General features: G+C 47.7%; 1 protein-coding gene across 3 annotated transcripts in view; it reads left to right on the forward strand.

The window, feature by feature from the left end:
• The window catches only part of WDTC1 (WD and tetratricopeptide repeats 1), a 62,231-nt gene that overhangs the window by 27,325 nt on the left and 22,577 nt on the right, over positions 1–12,329 (forward strand). For all 3 annotated transcript variants that reach the window (XM_075908836.2, XM_075908834.2, XM_075908835.2), the window contains 4 exons: positions 1,218–1,301; positions 2,209–2,255; positions 3,364–3,475; positions 7,793–7,980. In XM_075908836.2, coding sequence (XP_075764951.1) covers positions 1,218–1,301; positions 2,209–2,255; positions 3,364–3,475; positions 7,793–7,980 — 431 coding nt within the window. The remainder of the gene's footprint in view (positions 1–1,217; positions 1,302–2,208; positions 2,256–3,363; positions 3,476–7,792; positions 7,981–12,329) is intronic.

Here is a 12,329-nt window from a genome sequence, read left to right on the forward strand (position 1 = left end):
TGATATTTTATGCATAGAGGCGGGGGGGGGGGGGGGGGGGGTAGGTGACAGAACATCTTTCTTCTCACCCCCTTTCCCTTCTCCTATTTATTTTGAGTTTCCTTATCTCTAATCATAACTCTGGTCATCTGAAGAAGTGGGCTGTGCCCACAAAAGCTTATGATAACATCTACATGTTTTGTTAGTCTATAAAGTGCTACCAGACCATTTGTTTGCTGTTGTTTTTTTCTGTAACAGATTAACTCGGCTACTCCCTGAAGATCTTGTAACTTAACATGCTTCCATAAGGGGTTTCGGATACTAAGGAGACAAGATCTATATAAAAAGCTTAATAGTGTAGCACCTTTCTGCATTTCATGAATAAAGAGTTGGGGTGGTGGATGGTGTAACTCCGATTGCTCTGCCTCTGCAGTTAGCCTCCCTACATCCAAGCCAACTGCTAACACATTGATGATCTCATTAAGGAAGACAAGGAAAACAACCATCCTGTGTCTTCCTCCCTTTCATCTGTACTGGCACAGCATTGTGGCAACTGTTCTCTTTTCTGTAGAACAGTCTGTGCTGCCGGTACTGTGGTTCTGTGGAAAGGGTCAATATCTCAACTGTCTCCTGTTAAAGGTCCCAGAATGAGACGAACCTGAGAACAGTGAAAATGCAAGGAGGGTGTGTGTTTTGTTCTAAAATGACACTTAGTTCCTCAGGAAAGAGGTATAGGTCATAGCAGCCCTTTCTGAATAGCTCTAATAAAGTGCTTGTATTTATCCTCAGCAGTGACTTGAAGCTTCTGGTTTTTGGCCTGTTTTTGCTAAAAGATTAACCCCTCTCCCCTTATCAAACTCTTGGTTGTATCATTGTGGTAAAAGTAAACCAGAAAAGACAGGGTTGCTTTGTGTGTGTTTGTGTGTTTTCCCTTTCCTTGGGCTGCCCTGATCCTTATCTCAGTTGCAGGACTTGAGCCTGGCAATTGTGGTTTTACCACTAGTGGTACTGAACTGATTTCTCTCTCTCTTTCTGAACTGGAGAGTACAAAGTGCTCTCTTCAGGCTGATAAGAAAATTGTGCCCTTGCCAAAGGAAAGGCAACTAGCTGGTGCTGTGACCCATTTTGGAAGGGGGGGGGGGGCTTCTGAGTGTGTTTTAAATGGTTGACTCTCCTGCTTGGTATAAGGGAATGGTCTGTGCTTTGTGTAGTAAATGGAGTGGTTGTCTTTCACACAGGAGAAAGGCGCCCTGGGCTTTGAGCGGCACTATCATGTCACTGACCCATTCATCCGACGTCTGGGCCTCGAAGCAGAGTTGCAGGTGAGGGGACAGCAGAAGAGCAAAATTACCTACCTGTGCCACATTAAACTGCATAACACCCACTAATCTGAGCCCTGTAGACTTATAAACTTTTAAGAGTGCTGGTTTGTCTTCTCAGCATGCAGCACTTCTGGCACAGTGCTAGTCAGCAACAGTGTAATAAGTTAGTGTCTGTGCATTTTATAACACTAGCTGCCTGGAACCAATCCTAGTCATAGATGTCTTGACATGGGCAAACCTCTCCTAGCTAAGCCTGAGGGCCTGACTACTTCTTCCTATGATGCTTGTGACTGCAGTAAGTTTCTTAGAAACTGACGCATGAATTGTCACCCTGCAGTCTGGTACTCCCAGTACAAATTGAAAGTGTGTTTGTCTTCACGTTGGTACAAATTCAGTTTTTTCCCTTCCATGCCCCTCTTCAACACCATTTTCCTCTCTTCCTCCTCCCCCCCCCTCCGCCCTCCAACCTCCCAGAAAGTTCACTGGGCACTCCAACAGTTTATCTTCTAGTCATTTGTTAGATGTGCAATATACTTTCAGCCTAGTTACCCAGTGCAAGGTGCTTCTCAGCCGGTGGCAATGAAAGTGCACTTTCCTTCAATGCCCCCCAGTGTCTGTGCACATGATTCTCAGTGTAGCCAAGAGCTTTTGAAAGACACTGTTCCTTGCATGCAGCAGTATCTCTGTATTAGCTGCTAAGGCAGAGCTGCTATTGGATCAAGTTGTAAAGGTGGTATTTTCCCCAACAAACTAGAGCATGCCTTTCTTGGAGGTGCTTGTCTGAGGGGTGTCTGACACTGAAGGCTGCTTGTATCAGATTATGTGGGGAGCTTGCGGTGTCCTTGTCTTTAATAGTACTGCTTGATAAGTCTGCAGTTGATAACGTTCTCTCCCCTTCTTTGCGCAGGGTCACTCTGGATGCGTCAACTGTCTAGAATGGAATGAGAAAGGAGAGTAAGTATGTCTCGATTCAGGGGTGGAGGAACTGACAGCCCCAGGCTCTCCCATCAGTGGGCTGTGGATCATATCAGAAGAGGTCACTTCATTTATTTTACTGGAAAGAGGAAGGTTCAGGCTATAAGTCTTGAACTATAGTAGAATCCCGGTTTTGCAACTGAGGCTTGTTCTGCTGGCTGTATATGAAAATGCTTCTCTTGTAACAGAAACTAGGACTGGTAGGAAGTGAAGGATCTTCTTGGAGGGTTAGGGTCTTGTTTTTTTTCATCCTGTTGTGGCACAGGTGGGGATTTGCATCCTTGTATGGGGCTGCAGTGGTGGCCTTTTTTTCTTTCCTGTGTTGTAATCCAAGTCCTTCTCTGGTGGGGAAGCAGAGTGCAGGGGAGAGGGCTGAAGAACGTGAGAACATAAGCATGGCCATACTGGGTCAGATCAATGATCCATCTAGCCCAGTATCCTGTCAGCCAACAGTGGCCAATACCAGATGCCCCAGAGGGAGGGAACACAACAGGTAATCCTCATGTGATCCCTCTCCTGTTGCCCATTTACAGACCGAGGTTAGGGTCACCATTCCTACCTGTCCTGGTTAATAGTCATTGATAGACCTAACCTCCATGAATCTGTCTAGCTCTCTTTTTGAACTCTGTCCCTCTGACCATCTGATATCCATCTGAAGAGTCCCTCTATCCATCTGATAACCTCCTTTGCACTATTTTAAGATAAAGCATTTGTGTTTAATACCTAGTGCAAGTGAAGTAAGCCATATCCACCTGGGAAACTCATGTTAGGGAGAGTCTTTACTGTGGTTGTGGCCTCTGGTTTTCACCCAAATCCATAATTCAGTGGAAGCTTCATGTACTTGAGGAAGGAATTTGGCATTTGTGATCAGACAGCAGTTCCAACCTGTTCTGTGCCTCTTCAACTGAAATACACCTTTTCTGCCATTTAATGCTTATGAATCACTGCACAGATTCTGGTATGGGGCACATTTGAGGACCTGTTGTGAAGGACAGAATGTGGGCTCACAGGCTGGCTGGCTGAGAAGCTAATCACAGTTGGGTGTAGAGCAATGTTTATAACCCTCTCCTGTCTTTGGTTTTTTCAGCTTGCTGGCTTCTGGTTCTGATGACCAGCACACCATTGTCTGGGATCCCCTGCATCACAAGAAGCTTCTTTCTATGCACACGGGGCATACTGCAAATATCTTCTCTGTCAAGGTGAGTGGGGCCCCAGGTGTTTGAAAATGAGAACTGGAAGGAGGACACAGCTAGATGGGTCTCCGTTTTGATGACATACATTAAAATAACTTCACTAAAAAGAAAATGGACTTGTTTTTAAAACATTGCTAGGGGAATGCTTTTCCATAAGCAAATCCTCCAAAGAGCACTCTAAAATATTTTAAGACTTACGGTATTAGGGAAAGATGCATGAGATGTTGTATTATGCGTCTCAGTCTCTGTTTGGGCCACATATATACATAGAAATTAAAAGCTTCAGCGGGTAGCTGAGTTAGTCTTTAAAGTGCTACCAGACTATATGTTGTTCTTTAAGTTGTAGATGATATCATGAGCTTTCGTGGGCACAGCCCACTTTTTCAGATGACCAGAGTGGTGGATGTCCAGAACTAAAATAAATAGGGGAGGAAGAGAGAAGAGGCAGTGGGTATAAAAATATCAAGGGAAAAGCAGAGCTGGAATGTAACAGGAAAAAAAATAGTCTATAAGCACCTAAAGACCGGATAGTCAAAAATGGCAGATAAGAACTATTACTAGGCAGTTAGAGAGAGGGAGTATTAACATCAGATACTATACAGACAAAGAACCATTGGCACCTTCATTGTTTGGTAGGTTGATGATGTCCCAGCCATCTGGTACCTTTATTTAAACCATTAGCATGAGTATCAAGCATGTGAATGAATTGTAGTTCCAGTCCTTCCCTGTGTATTTGGCTTGTGGAATTGGTCTGTAACAAAACAGCCACTTGAAGATCTGTTAATGAATGCCTACGCAGATTGAAGTGTTCCCCAACAGGTTTTTATGTTTCCTTTATGGATATCTGATTTGTGTCTATTAATTCTTTCCCATACGGACTGTCCAGTTTGTCTATATAGATCCTGTAGGTCAGTGGTCCCCAACCATTGGAGGTTGCCAGGCGCCAGGGGGCATAGCCGTTCGCCCGCCAGGTGCCAGAGGGCGGGGACACTTGCGTGCCCGGGGTGGGGGCGCCCCCCCCAAGGGCCGCGCACCTGGGGCTGGAGCTCCCCCGGGGCTGGCGCCCCCTCCAAGCGGCGCTCCCGGGGCCGGCGCTCACCGTGCGCGCGAGGCCAGCTCCGGCACCATACATGCGCCACGTGCCCTGGGCCAGGCCAGCCCTGAGCACTTGGCGGGCGCACACAAATGCCCCCGCGGGCTCCATGGCGCCCATGGGCACCGTGTTGGGGACCACTGCTGCAGGTGTTTGTCTCTGTTTGTGGGATTGGAGCAAATCGGGTTGTGTTTTAGGGCTTGGCTGTAGACAATAGATTGAGAAATGTGTCTGGGATGGAAGCTGGAGACATGAAGGTAAGTGTAACGGTCAGTGGGTTTCCGGTATAGGGTGGTGGACATGTGTCCACTATTTAATTGTACTGTAGTGTCCAGGAAGTGTATTTCCTGTGTGGACTGGTCTAGGCTGAGGTGGTTGGTGGGGTGGAAGTTGTTGAAATTCTTGTGAAATTCTTCAATAGTCTCTTTTTCCATGGGTCCAGATGATGATGTCCTTGATGTAGCGTAAGTAAAGTACCAGTGTTAGGGGACGGGAGCTGAGGAAACGTTCAAGGTCAGTCACAAAGATGTTGGCATATTGTAGTGCCATGCGGGTGCCCATGGCTGTGCCGCTGACTTGAAGATACAAATTGTCTCAAACGGAAGTAGTTGACAAAGTTGCAGAGTTCTGTAACTAGGTGTGCAGTGCTGTTATTGGGGATGGTGTTCCTGATGGTCTGTAATCCGTCTTCAAGTGGAATGTTGGTGTAAAGGGCTTCTACGTCCATAATGACTAGGATGGTATTTTCAGGTAGATTACTGATGTTTTGAAGTTTCCTCAGGAAGTCGGTGGTGTCGCGGAGGTAGCTAGGAGTGCTGGTAGCATAGGGTCTGAGGAGGGAGTCAACATAGCCAGATAATCCTGTTTAAAGTGTGCCAATGCTTAAGATGATGGGTCATCCGGGATTTCCAGGTTTGTGTATCTTGGGTAGCAGATAGAAAGCTTCTGATCAGGGATTAGGGAGGGTGTTGGTGTAAACTTGTTCCTGAGCAGCGTCAGGGAGCTTCATGAGCAGTTGTTTCAGGTTTTTTTTTGGTATTGCTTAGTGGTATCACAGGAGAGGGGCTTGTAGAATCTGGTATTGGTGAGTTGTCTGGTTGCCTCCTGTTCATAATCTGGTCTGTTCATGATGACTACAGCGCCTCCTTTGTCAGCCTCTTTGTTTTTGAAGCTGTGTATAGCATTGCGTTCTGCATGACTGAGGTTATATGTTGTTTGCTGACCAGGTCAGCTCGAGCATGTTTGCAGAAGCAGTTGATGTAGAAATCAAGACTCTCTCATTAGGACCGTTAGTGGGAGTCCATATAGAAGCTTTCCTCTTATGGGATCGGCGGGGGGGAGCGGCAAGGTCAGTGTGGTGTACGTTGGTGGGCTGGAAGTATTCCTTCAGGCGGAGGCAACACAAATAGGATTCCAGATCCCTGCAGAACTGAATCATATTCGTAGGGGTAATGGGGCAGAAGGAGAGTGCTCGAGAGCCCAGCAGAGGAATCTGTCCTAAGAGTGGTTGATAATGATGTTGGGTGAGTTGCAAGTATCTAGAATGAGAGATCCTGAGGCATGTAGCAGTTTGGATAGTTTATTGTCCTTTTTCTTCTGAAGGGCGATCAAGTGGTCCTTGTAGGCGGTTTGTTGAATTGTAGTAAAATCTGGAAAAGATGAAGTGTGTGTGGAGGCTTGGTTTTTTATGATGGTTTCTAATGTTGAGAGCTCCCCTCCCTCCCCCCCCCCCCCCCCCCCATTTGTTGTATAGAATGCTGATAAGGTGATTCCTTAGTGTTTTTGCAAGTGTGGGGCATAATCTCTGGCTGTAGTGCATGGAATATGTAGACTGTAATGGGTTTTTCATCCTTAAACCCTTAGGTATGATGTTCATCTGTTTGCACTTGGAAAGAAAGATTATGTCAATTTGGATCTGTGCAAGTTTCTTTGTGTAGTTGATGGATTTCCACTGCATACGGGTGAATGCAGTGCCTTGCATGTTCAAAAGCTTCAGGGGGTTAGTCTGTACAGGATAAACTTAAACAACAAATAGTTTGGTAGCACTTTAAAGACTAACAAAACATGTAGATGGTATCATCTGTTTTTGTGGGCACAGCCCACTTCTTCAGATGACCAAAGTGGTGGATGTCCAGAACTAAATAAATATGGGAGAAAGGGGTGGGGTGGAGGGGGCGACAGCAAGGAAGGTTTAGGTTTGACATTACGAAAAACTTCCTAACTGTTAAGGCGGTTAAACACTGGAATAAATTGCCTAGGGAGGTTGTGGAATCTCCAACCTGCTCTTAAATATCTCCAGAGATGGACAGACATCTAAAAGATGATTCTGGATGGTGCTTGATAACCCCTCGAAGTCCCTTCCAGTTTGTATATTTTACAGGCTCATAGAATACTAGTAGTGGTGGTTACAGCAATTGAGACCTTTTTTAAAAAAAGGTCTCAACAGAACTGTTGTGTGTCTCATAGCTGGAGACTTTCAAAGATTTCTACATCAAGCATGTACAAGGAACATATATGCAGATGGTTCCTTCATCTGCACAGAGAGTGGCTGATCCAGTGGTTAGGGACCTAGGAGACCTATTATTCCACCACAGACATTTCATGGGATCTTGGGCAAATTATTTACTGTCTTGAATGTGCCTCAGTTTCTTCATTTTACAGATGGGGATAATAGCACTTCCCTGCCTCAGCTTCGGTGCTGTGAGAATTAAAAAGATTGATCTGCTCCATTACTACATTTAATTAGCATAATTTAAGAACGTGGCTTAGATCGCTATTCTCCTGCAGTTGGGAGTGATTTACATCTCCCCGTGAAATGCAACAGAAATCTTTAAATGGAGGAAGAATTTGCTTTCAAAACATGCCTCTTTACAGAAGGGAAATTGGAGACTGTTCAGTTGTATCATGCGGAGCATGAGCAGTGGTAGCCAGAGTTGGCACTGCATGGAGAGCTCTACAGTCTAGTAGTGGGCGCTCTCTAAATTATGCAGGAAGGCAAGAGTTGCTTTGCCTGTTGCAAATAAGAATGTCCTGCTATCCAACAAGCTTTGGTTTCCCAACCAAGAGCTCCTGTTTTGTTGTGTTGATGCCTGGTGTGATCCAAGTGCTTTTGGGATATAACTTGCAAAAAAGACGCAGCAGCAATTGGGTTATAACTGATCAAGGTTGGATGACTAGAAAGTGGCAGTTGAAGCTTTTCCAGGTTTGAATGTCGGATCTTCCTCCCACAGTTCTTGCCACATTCAGGGGATCGGATCCTCATCACAGGGGCTGCAGACTCCAAAGTGCATGTTCATGACTTGACTGTCAAGGAAACCATCCATATGTTTGGCGACCATACCAACAGGGTGAAGCGTATTGCTACTGCTCCTATGTGGCCCAACACGTTTTGGAGCGCAGCCGAGGATGGGCTAATCAGGTACGACGTTTTGGTGCTTGTTCCGGGGAGTGCTGTAAGATCTCTATCAGAGTAGTCATGTTGAGCTGTCATAGATTCCTTTAGTTCACTCAATTCTCTGTCCCTTCTGGTTGGGTTAGCACTGGGGCTGGCATAGCTCAATTCATAAATGGAGGAACTTTGGTTGGATTTACCCAGTGTTGCTCAGGTCCTTACATCAATTCATTCTTTTGGGCCTTCTTAGGGGGTGATTTTCTTCTTCTTTCTTTTTCTAATTTTTAAAAAAAAGTGCTTGCTTCATTTGAATCCTAGCTCTGGGGTGGGGTTGGGGATGACCGGTTCAGTATGCAGGCTGCCCTGGGGAGAGAGGATTACCTTAGATGTCCCACTGCAGCAGCTTTGGGGCAGGTTAGAAGTGCCTCTCCATGACTGCTGCAGCTCCTGCAGGCCCAACCAGGGGAGGAGTGCATGTCCCCCAGCTGGGGCAGGTCCAGGTTCATCTGCCCCCTGCGCTCCCCAGCCAGGGTGAGGAATGCAGCAAACTTTGCATGTCCCCTCACTCCCTGATAAAGCCAGAATGTTCCTGTATGAATCAGTGTGTGGTAGGGAGGAGCTTCAGCCCTCCTACTCCCCCCCCCCCCCCACCTTTCCTAAAGGTTGCCTGGGGCATGGGAGGCTCAGGCAGTCTCTGATGGAGGGGGAGTCTGTCTCTTCTGTATGGTTTTATGAGAAACAGTCCCATTCCAGGCACATCCCATTTTCCTGGCACAACCAAACCTTTACCTTGCTTTAAATATTGATAAGAGGCAGCTGATTACCGAATGTGGTGGTCCTGGCTCTTACCATTAGGAGGAGTTCTTGAACAGGCACCAGGGGCAGCCCTAGACTAGCTGCCAGCAACTGGTGCCCTAGGTAAAGCATGCAATCGGCACCCTCACCTCCAAACCCCTCAATGATATCACGCCACCGTTTGGTGCCCCATTTAACTTGGCACCCTAGGCAACCGCCTAATTCACCTATATGGACGGGCCGCCCCTGACAGGCACGCAAGTTCTTTCAAATATCTAGTAGATTTGTGTTGCCGTGTCATGTAGGAATGCTAGTCACTGACCAGGACCCCACAGCGGTTGGCATTGTACTCAACACAAAGTTGGTCTTGCCTCAAGAAGTTTACAGTTAAGTATTAGATGGACAAAAGGTGGGGGGGGGAGTACAAGGGAAGCAGTGAGGCAATACTGGTGGTAGGGCAGTAGCCTCAGTACACCAGGTGAGGAGGGATTGAAGGGTGGCTGATGAGGTAGCTCTGGGGCCCTCCTCATCTAGAACAAAAGGGGCAGCAAGGGAGGGGAGTCAGCACAGAGGTGCTTGTTTGTTTGAAAAGTTAACAACTGGACAATGGAGGCTGGTGTTGAGGGCCAGTTAGTGTGTGTGCAGATCCCAGCACAAAGGGGCCTGAACCTGGTTAGCCTCTAGGCACTACAGTAATATTAAAAACGGAGGTCACAGCCTCTCATTCACCAGTGAATGAGACACAAGTAGGGTTGGGATTCATTGTGAAGATCCGTGAAAGTGAGGGTATGTCTACACTGCATCCCTAGTTCGAACTAGGGATGCAAATGGAGACAATCGAAGTAGTTAATGAAGCGGGGATTTAAATATCCCGCGCTCCATTAACATGATCTCGCTGGTGCGCTAGTTCGAATCACAGCTGATTCGAACCAGGAAGTGCGCGCCGGGACGCGTTAGGGCTTTAGTCCGGACTAACGCGTCCCGGCGCGCACTTCCTGGTTCGAATCAGCTGTGATTCGAACTAGCGCACCGGCGAGATCATGTTAATGGAGCGCGGGATATTTAAATCCCCGCTTCATTAACTACTTCGATGGTCTCCATTTGCATCCCTAGTTCGAACTAGGGATGCAGTGTAGACATACCCTGAGATACTTCCAGTTAAAGGGGAGGCGGTGGAGGGCTTCAGAGACAGGTGATATGAATGGCTCGAAAAATTTCCTTGGCAGCAGTATTCCCCACGGATGTGAATGGGGCAAGGTTGTGTTTTATCAAGAAAGATCAGAACTCAGATTAGAGGCGAACGAGAGGCCGTGTCTTCGATTTTTAATATTACTGTAATGCCTAGAGGCCAACCAGGTTTGGGCCCCTTTGTGCTGGAATCTGCACACGCCTACAATGAAAGAGATTGGCTTAAAGCAGTGGACTCCAACCTTTTTACACCCAAAATCACTTTTTAAATCTCAGAACAGGCGAAGATCTATCGTCTTGCCCCTTCCTTGAAGCCCCGCCCTCTCTATTCTCCTCCTGTCCATCACTTGCTATCCCCAGCCCTTACTTACACACTCTGATAAACCGTTTACTTTTAAATTATGCGATATATAAAATTAAAATCACCTGTTTATAGTTATGAAATAAATGGTCTGGTTTTTATTCATGATATTTAAATCTAAAATGAAGCATTTATAATTATACATTTTGTGGGGACAGAGTTCTGCGGCTGGGGGCAGGGGAGAGGAAACAGGGTGCTGGGAGGGCAGGGGACAGGGTTCTGCAGCAGTGGACAGAGTGCCAGTGGGGACAGGTTTCTGCAGCTGGGGACAGGGTGCGAATGGGGACAGGAATAGGGACAGAGTTCTGTAGCTGGGGAGGGGGGCCAGCGTTCTGTGGCTGGGGACAGGGGAGGGGGGACAGCATTCTGTGGCCGGGGAGTGTGGTCTGGGGAGTGGGGTGCCAGTGAAGGCAGAGAGTACCCTGCATCTGCATCCTCCCAGGATTCTCCCCCCTCCCCTCCCCCTGGAGGGAAACCATCGGCGTCTTCCCAGGATTTCCCCCCACACTGAGGGAAACCACTGGTGCAGGGAAGCCTGCCCTGGGGCCAACACCCCCTGCGCGCGCCTCCCCCGGGACTGACTCACCCCTCCCGTGTGGTGCAGGGAGCCAATGCTCCCTCCCGCAGTACACCCGGTAGAGCAGCTAGCGCACTTCCAGAATCACCGGAAGTGGTGCTAAGCTGCGGGACTTGTGTCCATCCCTGGGAAGCTGACACTACCTCCATTTTCACTTGAGGTAGGTAGTGGGGCTTCTCGGGGGTGGGAGGGAAATGGGGACGGGACTGACAAGATGCCTCACGATCGACTGGTCGAGGCCTCGCAATAGACCAGTTTATCGCAATCGACCTGTTGGTGACCATGGGCCTAGAGTAGGGCTGTAAAATCCTATTTAAAAAGTTAACCAGTTAAACAATATTTAACTGATTATCCAGGATTCGACAGGTAGGGGGTGCTTCAGCTCAGCCAGGTTGCCAGTTAATCACTTACCTGGTAAGTATCACCCAGTAAGGGTGATGCTTACTGGGTAACTGGTTAACCCTTTACATCCTTAGACTAGTCTATCACCTCCCTTTGCCCCCCTAACCTCCTTCCTCCCTCCAAACTGCATAATTCAGCTTGAAATAAGAGATCTTTTCATAAACTAAGGAAATGAGCATTTCCTGCTACTGAAAAAGAGGTTAGGAAAAGAACGTATCTGCATCTGCCTGCTCTGCTCCTTTTTGATGTAAAGGCCTGTGAGGTTTTCCCTGCAGATCCCTCATTAAGACTCTAGAACAGGTCTATGCAAAATGTGGCCCGTGGGCCAGATCTGGCCTGCCAAGCCTCCAGATCCGGTCCGTGGAGGCAGTGGGGAGCTCCAGGCAGCTCCCCAGCTTGCCCCACGTGCCATTCAGAAAAGTGGCTGTAGGCCTCTGTCTTGAAACTGGAGGGGAAGGGGGAAGTTTTAGAAGCCATCCTGGCCACAGCCTGCTTTTAGCACCCCAGCCCTTTCCTGCCCCCAACTCTCTACGCCCTCCCCTCCCACACCATTTGACATACTCAAATCCTCTATCCCCCTCTTACACCCATACCCCCTTCCAGATCTAGCACCCTAGTCTCCTGCCCCAGATCACAATCCCCTCCTACCCTAGGTGACATCCCAAACCCGTGCACTCCAGTTCCCTGCCCTAGGTCACAACTGCCTGCTTCATCCCAACTCCCTGCCAGACCCCAGTCTCACTTTTGCACCGAAACCTCCATCCCAGACCCCGCATCTCCATTAATACCATGATAGTGTGGCTCCCGACCACCTTCCAAAATCTTGGAGTGGTCTCCCCCTCCCCCCCATCAAAAATTATTGCCCACCCCTGCTCTAGAAAAATTAAAGATACCAACCTCCACGCAGCTTACTCCAGGTTTAACACTGGGCCCTCTGTGTGTGTTAGGACAAGACTGAGCATTCTTGTTGGTGCTAAATAAATTCACGCATGATAGAGACATGAAGTTGAAAACATTGGTGTGAAGCTGAATTCATCAAACCAAAGAGCTTGC

This window comes from Pelodiscus sinensis, chromosome 26, assembly GCF_052426305.1.
Source record: "Pelodiscus sinensis isolate ZL-2025 chromosome 26, ASM5242630v1, whole genome shotgun sequence".
Lineage (NCBI taxonomy): Eukaryota > Metazoa > Chordata > Testudines > Trionychidae > Pelodiscus > Pelodiscus sinensis.